We start from the raw sequence: 25,199 nt of genomic DNA on the forward strand, positions 1-25,199 counted from the left end.
AGAGCTCATTCAGACCGTTTTAACTCGTGTTAATCTGTCGTTGAGGTAATTAAGAGCGCTCGCGGCACCGTTACCTGTCTCATTTGATTGACATCCTCTTCCACGAGCGGGGACAAACGGGCTGCGCTGCACAATGGAGGGGGAGAGGCGGAGGGAGGGCGGGCAGGAGCACCGCTATCCAATGGGATCAGCGATGGGAGGGAGTTTAGTGGAACTCCAGCTTTGTTCCTAACTTACTGGGAGTCCTGAGCACAATATGACTGAAGCGCCTGCACCGTTATTCCACGGGACGGTGCGTAAAGGCTCAGCTCGTGCTCTACACCGCTCAGTGCGCCCTAACTTTGGATAAACTTTTTTTTTTTCCTTTTGCGTGCATCTCTAAGGAGCCAGGGAGTTTTGGATTGTTTTGTTTTTTATGGAGTTGAATTGAAACTTTCCTGATCTGAATCCATTCAGAGGATTTTGTTGCATTGACTCGGCAGCGTTGCGCAGGATAAAATAACACTTCTGGAGTACTTTTGGGACATTGTGGATGGACTCTCCGCTGGGTTTCTCACTGAGTTTTCTCTGCACACTTGCTGGAATACAATGCTTTAGTTGATGCATCATAGGCATGGACTCTGTCTGAGAAAGGTGGACTGGCTATCTGACCATGGCGCTCACAGGTAGGAGCTTTCATCTGATTTTACTCCTGTTATGGACTCTGTCGCAGTACTCCGCGTCCAGCCAAGTCCGCCAAGAGTTCCAGGTCCTGGAGGAGCAGCCCGTCGGCACTTACGTGGGTACGATAGAGACCAAGCCCAGCTTCACGTACCGCTTCAGCGAGAACCACAAACTTTTTGCGATTAACGGCACCACCGGAGTCATTTACACCTCCTCGGTGATTGACAGGGAGGTTTTGCAAAGTGATGTCATCAACGTCGTGGTGCTGTCCAGCCAGCCCACGTACCCCACCGAGGTCAGGATAGTAGTTTTGGATATTAACGATAACTCCCCGGTGTTTCCAGACGCGTCTATTGTGGTGTCTTTTAAGGAGGACGCGAGCAGCGGCAGGCAAGTGATCCTGGACACCGCCACAGACTCAGACATTGGGAGTAACGGAGTTGATCACACCACGTACAGAATAGTGAAAGGCAACGAGCAGAGGAAATTCCGCTTGGATATTACAGTCAATCCTAGTGGAGAGGGGGCATTCTTGCACCTTGTTTCAACTGGAGGCTTGGACAGGGAAGTTACTCCCTTCTACCAGCTCCTGGTCGAAGTGGAGGACAAAGGAGACCCGAAAAAGTTTGGCTACCTGCAAGTAAACGTCACAATCCAAGACATAAATGATAACCCCCCTGTTTTTGATCAAGATCAATATCAAACAAGTGTTTTTGAGGATGCAGCAGTAGGTTCCAGTATTCTGCAGATCACAGCATCAGATCAGGATGAGGGAGCAAATGCTGAGATCAGGTACTTTTTAGATGAAGGGACGCCTTTTCAAATTGACCCAAAAGCAGGTACTATTATCATAAAAGAGGGCTTGGATTATGAGAGTAAGAAAGAGTACTCCCTGACTATTCATGCAGTAGATAACGGGGTGCCCTCACTGTCAGGCAGAACAGAGGCAACAATCAAACTTTTAGATGTGAATGATAATGACCCGGTGGTGAAGTTTAGGTATTTTCCCACAACTTCTAAATTTGCCTCAGTGGATGAAAATGCACAGATTGGCACAGTTGTGGCTTTGCTCACGGTTTCAGATTCAGACTCCCCCACAGCTAACGGCAACATATCTGTTTCAATCTTAGGAGGCAACGAGCAGAGACACTTTGAAGTGCACACGTCTCCTGTGCCCAATTTGAGTCTGATCAAAGTGGCCAGTGTGTTAGACAGAGAGAGAATCTCCTCGTACAACCTCACCGTGTCTGTGTCAGACAATGGAAAGCCTATAGCGAGGTCTTCTTTTGCCAGTCTGGTTATTTTTGTGAATGATATCAATGATCACCCACCCATATTTCAGGAAACGCTGTACAGAGTAGATATCAGTGAAGACATACCAAAAGGCAGCTACATTAAAGGGGTCTCTGCAACAGATGGTGACTCTGGGCAGAATGCCAACCTGCGCTACTCCCTGGTGTCTGGAAACGCTTTGGGCTGGTTCTCCATCAGTGAAAACAGTGGTCTGGTTACCAGCGCTGCTTTGCTGGATCGGGAAATAGTGTCTGAAATTGTGCTCAACATTAGTGCCAAAGACCAGGGGCTGCAGCCCAAGATTTCTTACACTAAACTGATAGTCAACATCACTGACGTGAATGACCAAGTGCCCACATTCACACAGAGCACGTATCATGTTTCCCTGGTGGAGCACGCTCCTGCCGGCACTGAGCTGGTGCTGCTGTCTGCCTCAGATGACGACCTCGGGGCCAATGGAACGATCCGGTTCTCATTTGATGCAGAGACTCCAGCCAGTGTCCAGGAGCTGTTTCGCCTGGATGCAGTGTCAGGGCGATTGAGCACAGCCGTGGAGCTAGACAGAGAGGATCAGGCATCCTATTTACTCCACATCCAGGCAGCAGACGCAGGCAGCCCTCCTCTGCACTCTGTAGGGAAAGTCAACATCACCCTGAGGGATATTAATGACAATAGGCCAGTTTTCTATCCAGTGCAGTATTTTGCCAACGTGAAAGAGAACGAGCCCTCGGGCTCTTATGTAACCACTGTGTCAGCCACAGATCCAGATTTGGGTCGAAATGGCACGGTCAAATATATAATTACAGCTGGAGACGCTTCCAAATTCCGCATTAATAGCAACACAGGGAAAATCTCCACGCTCGTGCCCCTGGATAGAGAGGAGAAAACTGCCTACCAGCTGCAGGTGACAGCAGCAGATGGTAGCGGCCTGCGCTCACACACTCAGGCCATAGTGACCGTCACTGTCATAGACACACAGGATAACCCACCAGTGTTCAGCCAGAGAGTTTACAGCTTTGTCATGTTTGAAAATGTAGGGATCGGGACAGTTATAGGGAGCGTATCAGCCACTACTGTAGATTTAAACACTAATATTTCATATCTAATCACCTCCGGGGACCAGAGGGGGCTTTTTGCAGTGAACAGCGCAGGTCAGATCACAGCATCGAGCCAGATCGACAGAGAGGAACAGGGTTTCTATCAGCTGAAGGTTGTAGCCAGAGCTGGGGAGATCACAGGAGAGGCCTTTGTTAACATCACTGTGAAGGACTTAAATGATAATGCGCCTCATTTTATTCACGCCGTGGAGCATGTGAGCGCGGTGGAGAACTGGAGCACAGGTCATGTCATCTTCCAGGCCAAAGCTTCGGATCCAGATGAAGGCACAAACGGCGTGGTGGTTTACAGCCTCAAACAAAACCCCAAAGGCTTGTTTCATATTCATGAGAAGCATGGCCTCATCACGCTGACCGGGCCGCTGGAGGTCACCACAAGCTCCTACGAGGTCGAGGTCATCGCATCAGACATGGGGGTCCCCCAGCACACCTCCAGCCTCATCCTCATTGTTAGTGTTTATGATGTGAATGACAACTCGCCTGTGTTTGACCAGCTTTCATATGAGGTCATCATCCTGGAGTCTGAGCCTGTCAACAGCCGCTTTTTCAAAGTGGAGGCCACTGACAAAGACTCAGGCCTCAATGGGGAGATCATGTATGACATCGCCGGTGGCAACACAGGGGATGTGTTTGGCATTTTCCCAGATGGGCAGTTGTACATCAAAGCAGAGCTGGACCGTGAGATACAAGACCGATATAACTTAGTGGTTGTGGCAAAAGATCGAGCCGTGGAGCCGCTTAGCGCCACCGTCAATGTCAGCGTGATTCTAGATGATGTCAACGACAATCGACCCCTCTTTAACAGCACCAATTATGTGTTTCATTTTGAGGAAGAGCAGAAAAGAGGGTCGCTGGTTGGGTATGTTTTCGCAGAGGATAAAGATTTTGGCCCCAACAGCGAGGTCAGATATACATTTGAGACTCCGCAGTCCAACTTTGAGCTGAACGCCATCACGGGGGAGTTGACCAGCACGCTGCAGTTTGACCGCGAGGCGCTCATGAGACAGAGAGGCGCCGCTGTGTTCAGCTTTGTGGTCGTCTCGTCCGACCAGGGTCTCCCCAAGCCCCTCAGAGACCAGGCCAAAGTGCAAGTTTACATACAAGACATCAACGACAACCCGCCTAAATTCACCAAAGACATTTACCAGGCCTCCATCTCGGAGTCGGCTCAAAACATGACACAACTGCTGCGGGTCTCTGCCTCAGATGTGGATGAAAACAAAAATGGACAGGTTCATTATCGCATCTCAGAGGGCAACGAGGAAAGACAGTTCAGTATTGATAGCAGCTCTGGGCAGGTTACACTAATAGGAAAGCTTGACTATGAATCCACATTCTCTTATTCATTAAAAATCATTGCTGTTGATTCTGGAGCCGTGCCGCTGTCCTCCTCCTGCATGCTTAGTATCAGCATCCTGGATGAGAATGACAACTCCCCCTCCTTCCCTAAATCCTCGCTGTCTGTGGACGCTCTGGAGAACATGAGAATAGGGGAGCTGGTGGCCTCTGTTACAGCCACTGATGCAGATTCGGGTCAGAACGCGGACATTACGTACAGCATCACAGCTACAAACAACCACGGCACCTTCAGCATCAGCCCCAACACTGGCAGCATCTTTTTAGTTAAGAAGCTCGACTTTGAAACTCAGTCACTGTACAAACTCAACATCACTGCAAAAGACAACGGCAGACCACCGCGCGCCTCGTCCATCCCTGTGGTCATTCACGTCCGGGATTTTAATGACAACCCTCCCGTATTTGCACCTGGTGACATTTTCAAATCCATCCCTGAAAATCTGCCCCTCTCAGCCTCAGTAATAACAATCATAGCTCATGACACAGATGCAGATATAAACGGGGAGCTGGAGTACTCCATTGTGCAGCAGATTCCCCGGGGAGGCCACTTCAGCATCGACCCGAGCACCGGGCTCATTTACACTGCCAAGGAAATCGACAGGGAGTTTTCAAATCTGTTTGAGCTGACAGTGAAAGCCACCGACCAGGCAGTACCAGTTGAATTTCGCCGTTTTGCCCTGAAAAATGTCACAATTTGGGTGACAGACTTGAATGATAACGTGCCCACTTTTGTGTCTCAGAATGCCCTCGTGGCTGAGCCCAACATTGTCATTGGCTCCATCCTCACAACAGTCCTGGCCTTTGACCCCGATGAGGGTGCAAACGGAGAAGTGGAGTACGAGCTCGTGGAAGGGGACTCAGACACATTCATCATGGACAGGTACAGTGGAGATATCCGTCTGGCCTCCCAGCTCGTACAGTCCCGACTCATGTACACCCTCACGGTGTCCGCCACCGACCACGGCACCAGCCGCAAGACTTCCAGAACCGATCTCACCATCATTCTCCAGGGCTTGGACGGGCCTGTTTTCTCCCAGCCCAAATACATCACTATCCTCAAAGAAGGACAGCCGCCGGGGACCAACGTCATCTCCCTGGACGCCTCTAGTCCACGGGGCTCAGCAACCAAAGTGGAGTATTTCATCGTCGGGGTTCGCAGTGGTGGGAAAGCAGTGGGACGTCTTTTCACCATTGGCCGCCACACTGGAGTGATACAGACGGCGGCGGAGCTGGACCGAGAGCAAGGCTCCGACCTCTACCTGGTGGATGTGTACGCCATTGAGACGGACGCCAGCCAGCCCAGAACGCAGCGAGCTGAGGTGAGTACACTGCTGACTTCTCTATTCTCTACAGGGACCTTTGTATTTTGCTGTATTTGATCTGTTTGGCAGCGAGGGCATGAACTCACCCACTGGCATTTGTTACAGACATTTGGATGGAATAAGTGTGATGAGATCAAGGTTTGACTGGAAAAAAAAGCAGAGTGAGACTGTCCAAGTCACACACAAAACAGAGCCACCTATTGCATTTGTCTGCCCATTAATTAAATTCCTTTTATACCTTCGGCTCTGCATTATATTAAATCATAATTTTCTTGGACATGAGTAAGAAGGCCTTGTTCTTTGGCGCAGCAACTTTATTGTTCCCTTTTCCAAAAACACACCAGCCATAGCAATTCATCTCAAATGTGCCTCTAATATTTGAGCAGTCTTGGGAAGGGGAATGCATGTCCTGTGCTCTTGTGAACTGGAATATTCTTATCAGCGGATATGAAGTGCACAAATCAAAAAAAGGACCTCTTTCTAATTTCCACATAAATCACTCAGGGCTGCTGTTTCAGGTTCAAGGCCTGTGATGGTTTCCCCAGTAGAAATGAAAAGGAGAGTAATTCATAAGGTCTTCCAGTGCAGGTATGCATTATCAGTGCCAGTATGACTCTGAGCCCTTTAGCCTGAGGCTGTTTTGGCACGGGGGTGGTCCTGGGGTACCTTTATACCACCGGGAACTGCTCCACAGGCAATAAGTGACCATTAAAATTGGGTGACCTCTTAAGACTCTGTGAAAAGACACTGAGGGCAGAGAGAGTGAAACTTAAGCTGTGCACTGAGTTTGCATTATGAGATGCACCCTTTTCAGGCTTTTCCTAAAGAGAGTGGGAGTTAGATTCTCTGAAGTGTAATGCGGGAACCCTAAACCCAGTTTTGGGTGGCTGAGGCCTAGCCGCCAGTCAAATGAAAAACAAATGTGAGTCTATATATGTTTTGGAAAAACAGGACTGGAGATGCCATGTTATTACAGGCTTGATGACACACACATATTGCATTTAGATTGGACTTTTCAGATTGAAAACAGAAAGGTGTAAGCTTTTTCTCCTCTTAAAGGAGCAGTTTTTAGGATTTAGTAGCATATAGTGGTGAGGATCTGATCCAGGTGTTCACAAGGTTTTTACCGGGAGCCGAATCCCCCTCAGATGTCTGTTCCTTTCCAAAACAAATGGATTTGGTTATTAAAACCAGTAAAAAAAAAGGAATAAAGCAGTTTCAAGATAAAAATCAGTGTTTGTCCCACACTGGTTGGCCAGCCGGTGACATGCAGCTAGCCTAGCACATGTTAATGTGTGCTCACCATTTTTGTTTTAAGACCCAGATGTTCAGAAGGTTTTTAACAGGAGCGTATTATCCTCAGAGATTTCAACCACTCCAAAACAAATGGAAAGGTGATTAAATCCAGTAAAAACACTGAATAAGGCAGTTTCACATTAAAAATCTGTGTTTTTCCTACACTGATTGGCGTGTCAGTAATGGAGTGGTAGCCAGGCACCTGCAACGTGCTTACCTTTTTTCTTTTTGAACTTAAAATCCAGACTTTCAGGAGGTTTTTACTGAGAGATGAGTTATCTACAGATGTCTCTTATTCAAACCAAACAGACCCGCTGATTTAAACAGGTGAAAACACTTAGTAAAGCCATTACCCGTTAAACATCAGTGTTTTTTTCTGGCTCTGCTCATTTCGGAGAGGCTTCAAACTGCAGCGGTTGATGTTAAAATCCAAATGTCCCTATCTAGAGCCACTGTTTGGTTTGTCTGTTCTCAGCTACTGTCGAAACATGGAGGTGCAACACGGCACTCTGCTTAGACGAGAACCCGCTCTCTATGTAGATATAAACGGCTCATTCTAAAGTTACAAAAACACAACAATTCACATTTTCAGGTGATTATACACTAAAGAAAACATAGTGATTATATTAAATTACATTTCTGCTGATATAGCCCCCTAAATCCTACACACTGGACCTTTAAAAAATCTGTTTTGTGTTATGATGTGAAGTGATTTAAGACTTTGAGATTAACATGATGTCTTTGACAGTTGTTATTGATGCCTTTTTCAACCACTGCAAATATTGAAGCTGAAATCTAATACGGCAATCAGTTATTTTGGAGACAAACTCGCACATTATTGAAATCAAGGATTACTTGGCAAAATCGTGTTAGCTAAGTTAACTTAAAGGTTTCGCTGGGGCCAAATGGGAATATCAAATGTTGTCTCACTTTGCCTGAAGCGAAAGATGGCAATCTGCTTTCCCGCAGACTCTACTGTCGGGCTAATGAGAGAATATAGTGCCTCGGTGCTCCGTTCCCAAAACCTTAAAGTCTAGATTGGTTTCATGCTAGGCTTGAACTTTCTCACCCCTTGGAGAGATGACTTTACCACACCGCCTGGCTGAGGAGACGTCTCTCCATTTTGAGAAGCGTGAGATCTAGTAACTCGGAGGGATTTAAATGACCTTCCACGTTTGGAAATGTGGGCTGGTTTTATGCAGTGGAGTTGTATTTACAGCTGTAATTTTAAAAAATGATCAGTATTTGTATCTTCTCTGTCATCTGGATCTCAGAGGACTGTGTGGCACAATAGTGTAAACCTTCAGACTTAGACTAATGTTTTTCCAGTGCAGTGTTTATACACCAGATACCCGGTAGCAACTGGGGGATTATTTCCACCCCTGGGGTTGTGACCCTTTCACATTCTCCATTTCCCATTCTCCCCATTGATTGGATGTATGAGAGAGAGCTGGCATTTTTTTCCCCGTCTTCTATGCGCCATGTGTGATGTTTTGGAAACACTCGAACAAAAAGAATTTGGCTGGACATGCTTTATCAACGGTCGTGATCTTAAACAACCCAGGATCCTGCTGGGCAGCAGTCAAAAGACGGTGATTCTGGGTGTTTTCCGGACCTTCATGGCATCTTAGAAAGTTTCATTGTTGGTGGTTGTTGATTAGATCTGTCATTGCAGGAGTGTTGGTGACTTTTGTCTCACATTTGGGTCACGTATGATGGCATTTCTGATTGTACAACGCCTTACAGAAATCTAGATGATGATATTTGGTTCTTGTATGTTTGGAATGTCGTGCAGATGACTTCATTACCCAGAAATCTTTTGTGTCCCTTCCCTTTTAATAGCAGAAGGGGATAAATATGCAGAAAAAATGTCCTGGCAGCAGGTTCGTCCATTGTTGGTGACTCCAGATTCCATTCGTCCAGGAGGATGTTTTTTATTTCACTCCAAGTTTTGATTCATCACATCCTGCGATGTTCTCGTTTAGAGGTGCAGAGAAGCATTTCCCCTCCATAACTCAGACTGAGTGAATCCACACTGAATCACCTCAGACACGAGCTGAAACTTTCAAGAATCGCTTCCATTTTTGGCCACATTTTAATCAGTGATATGCATGCAGGTGTTTCCTGTCGGCTGCTAAAGATGAAACACCTGCGCTGATTGAGTTGAAGTGGGATGTACTTGAAAGCCTATTAGAGGTTCATATGTTGATTTTTTAAGAAGTATGGTATTTAGTTGCAGAATTATTTGGAAAATAAGTGAACAAGGTGCAAAGTCAGAATAAATAAGATAATGAATCATCTAAGTATCAAAGACTTGCCGCATGTAAGCTTTAAAGCCGTATCCATGGTTTCCTACACATCCAGTCATTTGTGGCGGCACGCCATGATTAAAACATCTGCCACAATGTATTGATTTGAGATTTTTGGGGCTGGATCATTTGTTAGGAGCGCTACTGGAATTTATGTTTGGTTGTTCATCGTACCTCTCAGTGACTCAAAGACTGAGCAGCAGAACGTGGGAGCGCATTGAAATTGACACTAAATTGTCAACTGTGCTGCTTCCAACAGTTCCTTTGCAGCTGCTCCTCTCATGCATTGATCTGATCTGATCAGCTCTGACCAGATCCTACAGCTCAGACTCCTCAAATTGTTGTGCTGCATTCACAGACCCCCAAAAACGTCTAAATTTAGAGAAGGTACTGATTTATTCATAGCTTTTTTTTTTAAAGTCCATCACTTTGTTCCCAACATACATATTTTTGCCAGATTTGTGACTTTTATTTGACCAGTTTGGTCTCTTGGCATCTGACCTGCAGTGCAATGATGTCCCACAGGTTAAAGTGGGTTTCTTGATGATGCTTTCAGCTGTTTCCGTTTGTCATTTGCAACCAAGAAGATGAATGTAACTGCTGTAAATTGTTTAGAGATGCCTTCAAAAACCCATGTTTCTATTCATATGATGGTGGAGTGCCTCTTTAAAGAGAAAAAGAAATCCAACCATGTGAGAAAAAATAAATCACAGGGAAGATTTTTCATTGCCACCTCGACTATCTGTGTGTCTTATCCTCTGTACTTTCTTCCTTCATCTGCCGCCTCGTACTCAATCCCTCCGGCCCCTATAGACCGCACTGCTACCACTGTTTTCTTAAACTCACTGTGAATCAAAATGAAGTGTTTTTTTTTTTTCTCGGAGAGGCCCTCGAGTGCCACATCAGTCCTTGCCCCCTCCTCTTAAAGGCATTGTTCCCCCCTGAAAGTAAACACAGTCGGAGTGTTCAACAGGCCTTCCTTTGTTTTGCCTCTGCAGATAAAGTGTTTCGCTGCCCCGGCCGTGGATCGGGAGGCTTTTGTTATTTTTTTTGTCTGTGCCAGCGCTTTGCCTTGGCAGATTTAGGAGTGTGTATGGATGCCCCTGTCAGCCAGCTTTCCTCCCCTCTCCTCACCACTGAGGGACGCACGGTGGAGGCTGTTCGGAGCTGTGAGATCGAGGAAAGAAAGGGTCTGGGAGGTTTCTGGACATGTCAGACGGTGTTGTTGGGAGTTGTGGGAATGAAGGAAGAGGAGGGGTGGAGGGAAATGTTTTTAGGAGGGTCCTGGAAGGGGCCAGACACAGGCAGCAGTGCAAGGAATCATGGGAAGGAAGACGCATGGGTAGGGCTCCTGATCATGTCGTGAGCAGGTGGGGGACAGAGACTGTATAAATAATGGACGTAGACAGCATGACGTCACACATTGGTTTTGGACTTGTGTTTTGAAGCCTTGGCGTTTTGGCAGTCGACCGTCGCAGACGTGACCATATTAGGAAGAGAGAGAAGAGCTAAACCTAACGCCAGCTGCTAGCTTGGTTAGCACCGTTCATTTACAGCTGTGGTGAACTGTGAAAATTCAAAATTGTTGTTTGCATGATCCAGTTTAAAACGAGCTAAGATAAAAACCATGTAAGTGAGAACATCGGTTCTTTTTGCAGCAGAGAGCTAAGACTTTTGTCTGCGGCGTTATTACATCATGACATTACTTTACCTTATATGCTGTAAAAACATGGTGAATGACCCAAACATTTTCATGAACTTAGCAAAAAAAATCAAAGGTTTAAATACTTGTGAAAGGCGTCTGAAAGCAGGACAAGAAAACTGATGACACCCCAGTTTTCAAAGGGACCAAAATCTTACAATCAACTTTTATAGACTGAAAACACACTAAAATAGTGACAGCTATGACTACACTTACACTCGGGGAATCTCGGGACGCTCAGTTATGTTACCTAACCAACATTGTCACTCAGAGTTGCCACGCCCTTATTTTTAAGTAATTTCAAGAATTAATAAAATGTAAACGGGTGCGTTGTATTAAAATTTACCCCCCATACAGATTTAATGAATGCTGAAATCAGCTATAGAGACCAAAAGCGTTTTTGTACCAGTCTGTAAATGTTTATTTCTGCTGTAAAGTAGGACATTTTAACATGAAGGTCAGTTTTAAAGACGGCCTCAAGTGGCCGTTAGAGGAACTGCAGTTTTTGGTGCTTCATTTTTCAGCCCTGGAGGTTGCTGCATGGTGGGAGCAACTCTTTGCAATCACAGTTTTTGCAGATTAAAGGCAGATACAGAAGTCAGTGTTGATCTCTTGTTGCTGTGGACGTCCTCCTCTTTGTTGAGCTGTATATCTTTGTGTCTTTGCATCTCTTTTGTGTCTCTCTGCTTGTTTTGTGTTTCTGGGAATCTGTTTGTGTCTCTCTCTCTGTTGTGGATCAGTCTGATTCATAAATCTCTTTGGCAACCGACTTCAAAGTTTGCTTCTCTTTCATTCCCTCTTTTTGCTTTCTGTGTGTTTTGGTGATGCTGAACCTCCTCTGACATGAAGGGAAATATGATGAGGCTGCAGAGAGGAGAGAGAGCGTGAGATAAAACCTGTAAAGCCAGCCAGGTCGAGAAGGCAGAGAGGAGAAGGTCATGTCAGACAATATGATACAGACGCTGTTTTTTGAGTGTATTAATAAAAATTTAAATATTGATGACAGTTTCCAGAGAAAGGTCGAGCACTGATACTGTTATCCCCCTGAGCGGAGCATTTAGAGTTCTCAAACCGAGCAGAAAAAACACTTTGATTACATTTGAATCGTACACAAGCTCAGTATTAAAATTTCATGTTCCTCTGAAGACACATTTTACAACTGGAGGAGGAACGATGCAGAACAAACTGCCTCCCTGTGTGTTGTAATTCACGGTCTAATTGTGATTTTTTGACTGTGTCTTCGCTTGTGCACACGAAAAAAGGACAGTCCAAAAAAAAAGGCCATAACCAGAGTAATAACTCACGCTGTAATCTGCTCGGACATGCGTTTTTAAAAACGGTCATCGAGGAGATGAGCCCCTGGTAGGTGGTCGCTCCGGGTGAACCTGCGGGTGAGCCGGTGCCGAGGAGCATCCCAGAGCGCCTGTCCGCTTTTATGAGACAATCGCCATAAAAGTTGGATAAACATTCATTCATGCATAGATGCGTGCGAGCAAACGCTGCCAAACACACACACACTGACCACAACTGCTTCTCAAAAGCAGGGAGACTTTAAATGGCAGCCACAGTCAAAATAATTCAGTTTAATGTAGATTATTATGATTATGTTGCTGTCAAGTAAGATCATTGGGATGCTTTGTGACTGCGACGCTGCAGATTCAGGCTAATAAAGCCAACAGTTTATGTCCTTTTATTACAACAGACTGTTTGTTAGTTTTTGTCTTGTTGCATTTATTTTGTGGCGCAGTGTAGCTTTGTTTGGGAAAGTGTAAAAGTCTACTGATCACTTGAGATGAACATTAAAGTTCTGTTTCTTTGTCTGTAGTTTTAAAGTTCTGACATGTCGTCTCACATTTCACCGCGTTTGACTTTGTTCCTCGTCCGAGCGCAGCGACTGGCACAGCTCACAGCACACATTTGTCAGACTCTGGGGCTGAGAGGTCAGGAGCAGGGTCATATTGTTCTGCTGCGCCGTGTTCTTTAAAGTTAAGCCAAGTGTCACGCTAGCAATGAAAGAGCAAAACTAACTTTTTTTTCCTTTTTTTGGACACAAGCCACAAAGCTGTAATATCTCCAAATTCACCAAGTTTTGGTGTTTTACAACTGTGCAGATTTTCTGAAGAGATTCAGGTCTTTGTGCACGGCCTGTTACCTGCTCACCTGACTGAGGAGACAAATTCATTATCAATGGCGTACACTATTGTGTCGCTTGCTTGTTGAGCATCTGTTTTAAGCTGCTTAGGATCTCAAATGTTAAAGGTTCAGTTTGCAATTCTGGAGAAAAATAGCTGATTATTAAATCTCATTCCCAGGTCATCAAATACGACAGCCTTAGGTTGGTAAGCGGCCCAAAGCGGTGGTATTTGACGACCAGGGAATGAGACTTGAGGAAAAACAGTAACACCTGCACACTTAACTCATGCCACAAACGTTTATTCAAGACGATGTTTCGACCCTACTTGGATCTTCATCAGGTTGCCATTTTGACCTCATTATTTCCGTTTTCTGAAATGTTATGTTTAGATATGCAAATGAGGCATTATCTGATTAAATATGCACCTTTTCTGCAACTTCTGGAACAGAAACCTGATCCCAAATATACACCTCAATGTGTGTGTTGGATGTTTGATGAGTATTAGGGGAGCAAAATAGCCCCAAATTACAAAACTATTCAGTGTATGAAAAAACATTTTACCTTAATAAAATAGCATAAAATTGTCCAATTTTGGTTTAAATCATGAAAAATTGGATCAAAAGAGCAAATAAATAGATTATGTAACTCAGTGGAACAAAGATGGGGTCCGGGGCCCCCCTGGGGTCCTCTAAGGAAGTTTTAGGGAAAGAAAAATGGAGAAGAAGAGAGTTAGTCATAAGAGTGAGTACTTTGATCAAAGGTTTCACTTTTTCCACATTTTCTTTCTCAGCTGTAGTTAATTAAAAAAAAATTTAAAAACTTACAACCACATCTTCTCAGTTAGAGTGCCTGAAGCAAAATGTTATCAAATTAGGTGTCAAAAAAAAGATTTTAAAAGCCACTGATGTATCTGTTTTTGATGTTGCTGTGGACACATGTCATTCCATGTTCAACACTCGGGCCTATCTTTGTAGGTTTTATTGCATCACAGGATATTGTTAGATCTTGTAAACAAAAGTAAAAGTACACAAAATTACCTTTTAGATTTCATTGTCTTCACTTTGTAGCTCTCATTGTGGCAAACTGAATTGTCGTGGTGTGGCGTCTCCACCCTGCTGCTACTCTAAACAGGTTAAAACAAAAATTATTTACGCACTCTGCTTTTAAACTCGGTTTGCCGCTAAATTATGTTTATAAAGGGAATGCACATGTATATTAAAAGAAAACTCTCTCGGCTCCGCGGTTGGCTGTCCGCAGACTTTCTTTCCTCACTTTTTTTGCCCCTTTTCTGCCTCATGCAAAGTCAATTCAAGACCTCGGGTTAGAATAATAAATGAATGTGGCCGGAGCTGTGCATGCTCGGCGGAGTTTTGCATCATCGGGTTTATTTTCACATCAGAGATACATTTCTCTTGTTCTGTGACTTTGATTGTCATGGCTCATTTGGGAGGGGTCACCGCTCTGTCTTAAGAACACATGCCGGGACCAAATGTGCGACTATTAATCTCCACTGGGAGTTCTCCTTTGGTTTGCTGTGATCAAAAAGAGACGTTTACCGGCATTTCTTCAAGCGTAATCACACAGGTCCATCAGAGCTTTATCGTCACTCAGCCGCAGCAACGCTGATTGGGAGTACACTCTTAGAAATAACCAGAACCATACAGGGTTCCTCGGCTTGTTTCCATCGAAGAACCCTTTTTAGTTCCGTGTAGGACCTTTCATTAAGGTTCCAACTAGAACCCCTTTCAGAGCGATTTACCTAGAACCCAACATAACGGGTAGTGTCTAGAACCATTTAAGAAACATTCCACCTAGAATTTCCTATGAGAGGTTCTATAGATAACGAACGAATCCCCGAACCCTCTCTGATGGTTCTATCCTGAACCTTTCCACCTAAGGGTGCACACCCGCCAAGAACCACATTATATTCCAAGGGTTTAATCTAGAACCCACCCAGGAGGTTCTAATGAGACACCTTTTATATTCCAAGCATTTAATCTAGATCCCACAGAGAGGTTTCTGCCAAGAAACTTTTTATATTCAAAGGGTTTAATCGAGAACCCACTCAGGGAATTTTACCGAGAACCTTTTTAGACACAGAGAATACTATTGAGAACCCTATTATATCAGTGAAACAATTCACTGAATTCTACCTACAATCCTAATATATTCCAAGGGTTTAAGTTATAACCCATAAAGAGGATTCTACTGAGAACCCTTTTATATTGTAAGGGTATATTCCAGGGTGGCTGTAAAACAGTAACTGATTACATTACCCATAGATCTCGCTCCCACCAACTATGGTTTTAGGTCTTAATGAGACTTTTGGTCTTAAGAAAATGGTTCTGGGTAGAACCTCATCCCTTCAGGATGAACCCTTTTTGAAACCTTTATTTCTCAGAGTGTAGTTGAAGTTATCAGGTATAGCTGTGATTTTGGTCCCCAGCTTCACGGGGAAATAAATCTTTTTCTGAGTATGACTCCATCTCTGAGATTTCTTCATCACTTCTCTCTGACTGTGAAGGGACCGTAAAATATGCCCAAGTCTGTCCAGCTCTAAAAAAAAAAAAAAAAATGTTCCACTACTTTCACTTGTAAAACGAAGGGAGAGAAAGAGGGAGAGCGGAGGGTTGATTTTGGCACACGCTCTCCGCGGTAATAATGGATCCCAGCTACAGAATGATTTGTTCTTACACGTGACTTACCGAGCTCTCTAGCATCAACAAACACTCGAACACGTCCACATGCACGAACACACACACCAAATTTCCATTGTTTTCAGAGCTTGACCTGTCTCTCTTTCTCTCTTTTTCTTCGTTCTCTACGCTCCTGTTTTTTTGCACTTCTCACTACCTGCTGGCCGTCAATCAACAGCACCTCCAAAGTGACATTTAGTGCAGTCGCCTCCTTTACAAGTCCTCCCTCCTCCAGAGACATCAGACGCGACGGGGGCAGAGACGATGTGCGTTTCTGCATCGTATTCACTGTTCTCAGTGGAGGATGCAGTACCTGAAAGTCATACTTGAGTAAAAGTACAAATATCTCATCAGAAAAGGACTTTAGTAGAAGTTGAAGTCACCTGTTGGAATATTACTTGAGTAAAAGTCATGTATGGAGTAAAAGTACATTTCATTTTGGAACTATAGTAAAGTAAAAGTACTCATTTTGTTTAGGAAATAGAGTAAAAGCACTCCATTTATTTGGGAACTGTAGTGGAGTAAAATGACACATTTTATTTAGGAAATGGAGTTAAATTACTCATTTAGGAAATGTATTGAAGTAAAAGTACTCATTTTATTTAGTAACTGTAGTGGAGTAAAAGTATAAGTTGAAAAAAAAACTCAAGTAAAGTACTCCCATAAAGTACTGTAAAAAGGTAAATATACTTGTTTACATTACACCACTAACTGTTCACACACACACACACACACCTCGTCTCCACAGCTTGCAGTAAGACGGGCGACCCTGGGCAGGAAGGGGTATCTCCCACAGCCCGGACCGATAATTTAGGAGCTAGATGGGAGATGGAGGGAGGAAAAAGGGGGAGGGCGGTGAGGTTTGAGTGGGGAGCGGAGGAGGGAGGGCTGGAGAGGGCTTTAGTGTCAGAGGCAGGAGACAAGCAAAGATAGACTGGCACCAGAGAGCGAGAGCCCGTGTTATTGTTATCTCCCCTCTTATTTTATGAGTTTTCCATCAGGAGATCCGCTGCAGCTCCGGCTCTGTGTGCAGCACACGCTCCCGCTTTGTTCAGAGGTTAACCGACTTGTGATTTAGCGTTTGTACCGAGGTCACTTTTTTTATGTTTTCCAGTTGTGTTGTTGTGATTGTTGCTTTCCAAAACTTTTTTTGCTTGCTCTGCTTTGCAGGTTTTAACTAAAAAAATAACCCCAGCCACAGTCGATCTGCAGCTGTTTTCAATTTTGCAACTGAAGTATTTAAACTTTCAAAATGTCCCTGCATGACTTTTCCGGCAATCAATTTCTATGCAAGTTTCACAGATTTTTGAAATGTTAGATGTAATTCTGCTCATGGTCTTCATTGACAGGTTTTTGGCTATATGGTCTTGCAATATGACAAAAAAAAACAGTTTACCTTTAACTTAAGTTTTGTCTCATATGAGGCAGTTGTTTTCTGTTTGTATAAAAGTTTCAAAGAAGGAAATAATCATATGTGATGAAGTACTGTGTGTTCTTCATTGCATTTCGAGAACAATTGTATTGTGATATATCCCGTCACCTGATGTAACATTACATATACCAGGCCTTAGCCTTTCATGAAAAAAACTTTTTTGGAAGATATGTTATCCTATAAATAATTGCAATGAACAAATAATTTTGTCATTTTAAGACCATTTTATGCCGCTGATGTAATGGTAATGTAATAGCATAATAATGGAAGAACACCCCTTCAAAGAAAAACTCCACATTTTGGCTCTGGAGCGTGCTGTTCTTGTCCCGTGTGAAACCAAAATCGGTCTAATTACTGGTATTTCAATGACATAGTGTGCAAGTATGTGTAGCATACTATGCTACTGATGCATGTGACGTGACATATGTGATGTAATATTATATTATGCTAGTAACATATTTTAAGCCAAACCACATGCTTTTGTTGCCTAAAGCTAAGGAAGTAAATATATATATGTGTGTATATATATATATATATGTTCTAAGTTTAAGCACAAATTTAACATTTCCAGTGAAACTTGAGTTTATTTTGAAAAAAGGCGATGCATGTTACGAGCGTATCTTGACACGTCCTGATCAGCCAAAACGGACGCACGAGGGGTATCAAGAACATTATAGTTTGATGTGATGGGCCACTGACCAAGCCTCAGTATTGCCAAAATGACTCAGTTTGAGACTTAATAATACATTTGGCCAATAAAAACCAAACCAAGTGATGCATCTTGCGACTAAAAGGCACGCTTAAAGAAGCTCCAGGAAAATGTATATATTTTAGCAAGCTTTGGAAGCTTTTATTGTATATAATCTAGCAAATGAGCTGCAGTCAGCGCTTTTTTTTGGAGGTTAAAACTACAAACTCAGTTTTTTGGCTTGTTGTCAGGGGTTGGCAAGCTAACGACTAATGGGACTGTGACTCTTCAACTCCAAAAATGCAGCTGCAGGCTAACGGCGAGCTAATGTTAACGTGGCGTTGTGTTGTATTTGAAACATTTTTGTTTTTCTTCAGATTGGTGCAAGTAGGAAAGGAAAGGAGGAGATTTGCTGCGTCTAAGTCCTATAATGATTGGGGAAAATTTTGGCAATATTCTTAAGTAACAAGCTCATAAGCACAATGTCCAATATCGAGGTCAACAAAATGATGGCGGTCATGTCCATATATCGTGCAATAGGTCAATAACGTACTTATTTATCATGACAGGAGTAACTGTGATAGAAGATTTTGGCCGTTTCTTCCACTCTTGGCTTTGTCTCTCACCTTCACAATCTAAAGGGCCTACCCAGCGTGATCTGCTGGAGTTTTTCCCTTTATTGCAGCTGTTTTTAGTGCTTTGTTCACTTTGTTTTCAAATCCTTTATAACCTTTTGTCAAGCAGTAATTGTGTAGTGTAATTTACCTCCATCAGCGCAGCGGTGTGCAATTCATCTCAGAGTCATGTTGTGCAGCCGAACATTGTTCAAACCCACAACACTTTATTATTAATTCTAGTGGAGACCCCAACGTTTCCAAAAATACCAAATATATGAGGCACCATTTTTGGAGAAAGTGGATAAAACAATGTGCTAATTATCTAACATTCCTATGTATTATGTAACCACAAAAAACATGGAGTCTGTGTTTGAATATTTCACTCAGTGGAAACATCATATATCATCATTGAAGAGCTTGGACAGCTTATTAAATATGTGATAGTGTCTAAAGCTTCTTAAGGAGGGATTAAAAAAGAAAAGTTAAAGGGTTAATCTTCCTGAATTCACACTGGTTTTCTCATTTACTTGCAGTTGTATCTGTCCATGCAGATAGTTTTGGTGTAATTTGCCCAGATTTAATTCATCTGACTCTGATATTTTGTATCCAGTTCCACTGATATCTCATTAGCCAAACATTGCATAGTGTTTAAAATATACGTTTCAACAACACTGTGGTTAACGTGGTTAATTTTAGGCCCAAAACACATTGTTATGATAAGGAAAAGGTCACGTTTTGGCTTAAAATATCTGCTTTTTATTACACTATCTCGGCTGGACCACAGCAATATCCAGGAAAAAAAAACAAAAAACCTTTTTGTGGCATTATCCTGGCAGGTAATGTGTCAGTGTTACAGTAAAAAGCAACAGTTTTTGTGGCACTATCATAACAGTAAAACCAGCAATGTCTTGGTAAAAAACAACAGCTTTTTGTGGCACTATTCCTGATGGAAAAACAAACATGTTGTTTGTTGGTCGTTGACAGTAGTCTGAGGCTTTGTAGATGTCTTGCCTAGGTGTTACACCATTCAGCATCCCTCTGAAGTCAGCTCATATACTAAACACTGATAAGATACATATGAATTGTGTAACTGTAACAATGTTTTATTGTCATTTTAAGTAAACTGACCCTTTAAGCCTTCACTGAGCCGACAGGTGCTTCTGATCAGGTGTTTCTGTTGTTGACTTACAAAACCTCCTCGGCTCACAGGCTTCCCTGCTCATTAAATTGCGTGTACAAATCCTCTTCCCATGAGCCGTTTCTGCAGAAAGGCTGCGGTTGTTTGAGCACGTAGCCGAGTGGAACGTCTCGGGGAAAACAGCTTGTGGTCACAGAGACAATAAGAGCAGCGCATGAGCCTCACTTTGGAGGATTATTATCTCATTCAGAGAGATTCTTGGATCAGAGTCGGCTCGATGCTGGCACTGCTACTCTGTATTTCCAAAGCAGTAATCCTAAAGCATCATATTTTGCAGTGGAATATCATAGAGAAGAGGTACTCAACTTATGGCCCACGGGCCAAATCTGACCCCTGACAGGGTGCCTGGTGGCCCCCCAACCACTTTCTAATTCACTATAAAAAAAAGTGATTCACTCTGGGAATTGTTTTCGTATTTTTGGTATACATAAAGTGCCAAAGTGCATAAAACAGCATCAAAACAGATCTTGTTTATCAAAAAAGTGCCAGTGGGGGATCCCCCACACCCCCAACAGAGGTCCTAGTTAATTCCCTTATGTACTAAAATCCTAGAAATGTCCTGACATCCTAGAAATGTCCTCAAAAAGGTGCTAAAATTCCAGAAATGTCCTATAACTGTGATGACCATGTAACCCTAGAAACATTTCTAAAATCATGGACATGTCCTAAAATCCACATCCCAAAATCCTTGAAATGCTCTGAAATCCTAGAAATGTGCTAAAATTCCAGTCCGATAATCCTTGAAACATCTTAACATCCTTGAAACATCCTAAAGTCCTAGAATGTCCTAAAATCCAAGGAATGTCCTTGACATGTGCTAAAACCCTAGAAACATGCCCGACTGGCCCTTGGCCTCCTGTCATTTTGCAAAAGTGGCCCCCAACCAAAGCAAGTTGAGTGTCCCAGTAATAGAGCACACTGGATACAAGCTTTGCTTTCAGACTTTTCCATCTTGCTCGGCGCAGCTCTGCATGGCGAGCGCTGGCCCTCAATAGCAAACAAAACACTGTGTTTACACAAACTCCGAACAACTGATCTGTCAGAAACAGAGCAGAAAGGACTCCTGGCTTGAAAATAGCGAGCCATTTTGGTGAATGCGGCCTTCCTCTCCCCTCTCCAGTTGGGCCCTTTTTTAATTGAAAGCAGCTGGTGAGGGTTCTGGGCAGCGATGTGCGGGTCCAGTCAACGTGACTCAGCCTCTCTAGCTCACAATACCTGAGCCGCCCTCCCTGGCTCTGTTGTCATACAATAGTTATGTTTTTATTAAAGGTGGTGATATCTGGAGCTGCAGAGGAAAGTGTGACTGTTTTTAACTCTCAGCTGCAGCTCTGGCTTCGATTACATTCGTTGACAATGTGCTATTTTTGCTCTTTTTTCTGTCCTTTCGTTTTTGCCCACTCTGTGATTTTCCTATGCAAATGCATGAAGTGGCCTAATTTCAGCCGGCTCTATTGTGTGTGGATGTCGAGGTGTAATTTAACAAAGTGCTGCTCTGAAAGTTGACTTTATGGTCTTTGCTTGCAAACACTGTGCTATTCTGAATTGCGTTGCATGTGTGTTTGTGTGTGTCTGCTTGCTCACATGCGTATCTCCCTTACAACAGTACATGCCTTCAGCGTTAAACAGTGCTGTTCTTGCATACTTTTTGCACAATCTACCAAATCTTGGCGCCTTCTCCTCATTTTTCTGCAGTTATCATGCTCGGCGTCTCTGGCACTGACACGTAGCTCCCCAAGATGTAAAAAAAAAAAAAAACAACAAAAAACAGCCCACCTAAAAATGAATCATCCAAAACTTTGTCTAAACTTGGCTGGCCTGCTGTTGACGGACAGGTCGTAATGAAGTCTCCCTCCCAGGACATTGTGTTCTTATGGTATTACATGGAGGGTGATCAGATATTACATTGTGTCTCTATCTCCTCCAGGGGGCCGCTGCTAGTGGGGCTTCACTTGGACTGAGGTCTGCAGAGTGCAGGAGCCTGTGGGTGTATGAGAGGAGGGGGGGTTCCTCAAAATGCTTTTCACATCGCCAAAAAATCTTTAAAAAAAAACATTTCATTCTAGTGCAGTAAGAATATTCAACCCTGTTTCCAGTGAGCAAACGTTTATGATAATTTGTTAGTCTCTATGGAGCGAAAAAAAACAAAAAACTAAGTAGCTGAAGAAGAAACAAGAAAAGTAATCTTGTGTTTTGAACATCCCTAAAAAAGTCAGTGTACAGGTTTATTATTACAATGTTCATATTAATGTGTCCAGAGTTTCTATCTATCTATATGTACAGTGCACTGCTACATGCTAACTTCTGAGAAACACGTAAGTTTGGTTGTTAATGTAAACTCTTCATTGGTTTTCGATCATTTCCTGCTCTTTGTGAAGATTTTTGTTGAGAAGCTTTTATCGTTGCATTTTACAGTTATTTCCAGGCTGTGAGTAGCTACATGCTATTGTCGGAGAAATGTAATTTATGTTGCCGATGTTGTTAATTTTTCCCTGATTTAAGATCAGATCAGAGCATGTCTGGTTGTGTTTGGAAGTTTTTATTGGTGAAAATGCAGCTATACACAGTCATTTCCCAGTTGCAAGTACACTGCTACATGTAGCTAAATGCTAACGTCAGGTAAAAGATGTAATCTTGGTTGCATATGTTGTTAATTTCTCCTCAATTTGAGATCATATTCCTGTTGGGACATGTCCACTTGTATTTAGCTTTTACTTGCGATTTTTAACAAGAGAAAGTGTCTCTATACACAGTCATTCCCAGGCTGCAAGTACACTGTTACATGTAGCTACATGCTAATGTCAGGGAAACATGAAATCTTGGATGCTGACGTTGTCAATTACTCACAAATCTCAGATCAAATTCCTGCTGAAACATATCCAGCTATGTTACTATGCATTTATCTGTGACTTAAAAAAATGTTCATTCTTTTGAGGTAGAAAGTGCTGCTATTATCCGCTACAGTATTTTCCCGGTTGCAATGACAGTGCAGAGACGCCATGATGTGGAAGAAAGACAAAGGCGATAAAACAGTGTGTCTCAGACAGAGGCGTGACACTGTTGCTCTGGCACAGACAGAATGAAAAATAATCTTTGTTGTTTTGGGGTTTTTTTTAAACACGGTAAACATGTTCTAGATGCAACCCAAAATACAAGTATGAACCTGAAAATGAACATAAAAGGTTTCCTTCAAATATTATGTCTGCACTATATGATTTGTCCGCTTTCAAGAAAATTAGATTTTAAGGGAAACCCCACATCGATATCAGGTTACCCATCATTGGGAGCGCTGCTCAGCTGCTCATGAAAACAGTTATGTTTGATGACATTATTATGTCTTCTGAGGCTCCAGAGCAGCTTTGCAACCCCGGTGATGTCATCGGAGTTATGATGGCGTGGGCTTGGAGACTTCATCATATTTTAATAGAAAGTTTGCAGAAAGCGAGGGAGAGGCAGTAGCGGATGAGAAATCCCAGACATGTGCATGGGGGAGAGAGCAGGCATGTGTTTGCATACTGTGAGTGTGTTTGCATCTTCCCCTAAAACCGCTGCAGTCACCCAGCACGCCAGCTGCCTCGGCGCTAATCCCTCCTCCTGCAGATTCACACATGATCTCGCAGAGGCTTCGTGCCATTTGATGCAGTTATTTGATAATGAGTGAGTGATCCAACGGAAAGCAACACTCTCAGGAGCTTCCCAGTGAATCATGTGACCTCTGACCCGACTTGGCAGCACTTGAGCGGAAACACTGCCTCTCATCTTGGCAGCTCAACAACCAGCTATGTGTGTCGCTGAGTGCGTGTGTGTAAATTTACTCTTTTTAGGAAATGTGTTTCATCGGGCCGATAAATGTTTGTGAGCATATGTGTGACAGGAGCCGACAGCGCAGTAGACTGGCAGCCCGAGTGTGAACTCTGCATGCTTCTTTTATTCCTCTGACGTCTGACAAGGCTGAGGCGCTGTTGGTAATGATGTGGTTATTACTTCCCATCATGCCTCGCTGCAGGCTGGACCGTAAAACAGTTCAGTATATTCTCTTTGTCCCTCTTCAGATACCTACGGGGACCAACACTTTGCTGCTTTTTTATGTTTTTTTTTTTTTTTCACCAGGAATACTCACTTTGCTTTGCTTGGGGGCCACTTTTGCAAAATGACAAGGGGCCAAAAGCTGCAGCCACATACATGTGTCTAGGACTTTCAGGCATTTCGAGGATTTTAGGACATTCCTTGAACTTAAGGTCATTTCTAGGATTTAAGGACATTTCTAGGATTTAAGAACATTCTTAGGATTGTAGGTCATTTCGTGGATTTTGGGATGTTTTGTGGATTTAAGGACATTTCTAGGATTTTAGGATATTGGGGCTATAGGACCTCTGTTGGGGGTTTTTAATCAAGCTCTTTTTTTATGCTGTTTTATGCACTCTGGCACCTTATGTATACTAAATGTTCAAAAACAATTCCGAAGTTGTATCCTTTTATTTTTACTGTGAATTAGAAAATGGTTGGGGAGCCACCCGACACCCTGTTGGGGGACAGATTTGGCCCGCAGGCCGTAAGTGGAGTATCACTGGTGTTGAGAAATGTACTGACACACTCATGGGACCTCATTCACAAAACAGCCTCATGTGTGATTTCATCATATTATCCTGTCAAAGATGGAAAACTTTCATGTCTCGGGACAGTCGTTTTTAACAAAATTCTCTGCATAGTAGCTTTGATTGTCGTCTTTTTTACAGTGAGAAGTTTTTCCTTTTGAATTCTTTCTTCTCCTCTTTTGGGAATTCAACTCTCCTCATGGAAATCAATCAGTAATAGGCCATGGGCATCACATTTCCAATTGTCTTTGAAACTCTAGATTTATTCCCAGGCTTTATACTCGTCCCCCCACTGTTGAGTTTGCACGAGCTCTCTCCTCGGGCTGCGAGGGAGCCGTAGTCGCCCCGGGCCTGGAGTAACGCCAGCTGTGGTCATATGGAACCAGTTTGATCCCATGACTGTCAAAATGCCCTGTCTGCCCCCGATGTTGGACTCCATATGGAGGCTGCGTGGACATGGTGCTGTTTGGTATTAACACAACAACGACTCCAGTCTCTCACAGGAGTTGAGGTTGGATATCCACCTCGTCTCTCCCCACAGGGGGTCAGATGACTACGAGGGCGAAATGTTGAAGTATAAAGTGGATCTGACTTTGACGCCAAGTTTATATACTGATTTTAAATTTCTGGAATTTGTTGTATAAGAGAGAGCTTTCATACAATTACATTTTTTATATATTTTTTCACTTTTTGATATTATTTAAAGGCAGTTTGACCTAAAGAGAGTTCTGTTTGCTGTTTCTTGTGATTCTTAGTGATGTCTGGGAAACACAGTGTTTTACAATA

At 43.3% G+C, this 25,199-nt stretch overlaps 1 protein-coding gene across 1 annotated transcript in view; it reads left to right on the plus strand.

Annotated features, from left to right (window-relative positions):
• Positions 1–585: 585 nt before the first annotated feature.
• The window catches only part of LOC121947726 (protocadherin Fat 4), a 147,236-nt gene continuing 122,622 nt past the window's right edge, over positions 586–25,199 (plus strand). The window contains exon 1 of the mRNA XM_042492815.1: positions 586–5,746. Coding sequence (XP_042348749.1) covers positions 653–5,746 — 5,094 coding nt within the window. The 5' untranslated portion in view covers positions 586–652. The remainder of the gene's footprint in view (positions 5,747–25,199) is intronic.

The sequence above is a fragment of the Plectropomus leopardus genome, chromosome 9 (assembly GCF_008729295.1).
Source record: "Plectropomus leopardus isolate mb chromosome 9, YSFRI_Pleo_2.0, whole genome shotgun sequence".
Classification (NCBI taxonomy): domain Eukaryota; kingdom Metazoa; phylum Chordata; class Actinopteri; order Perciformes; family Serranidae; genus Plectropomus; species Plectropomus leopardus.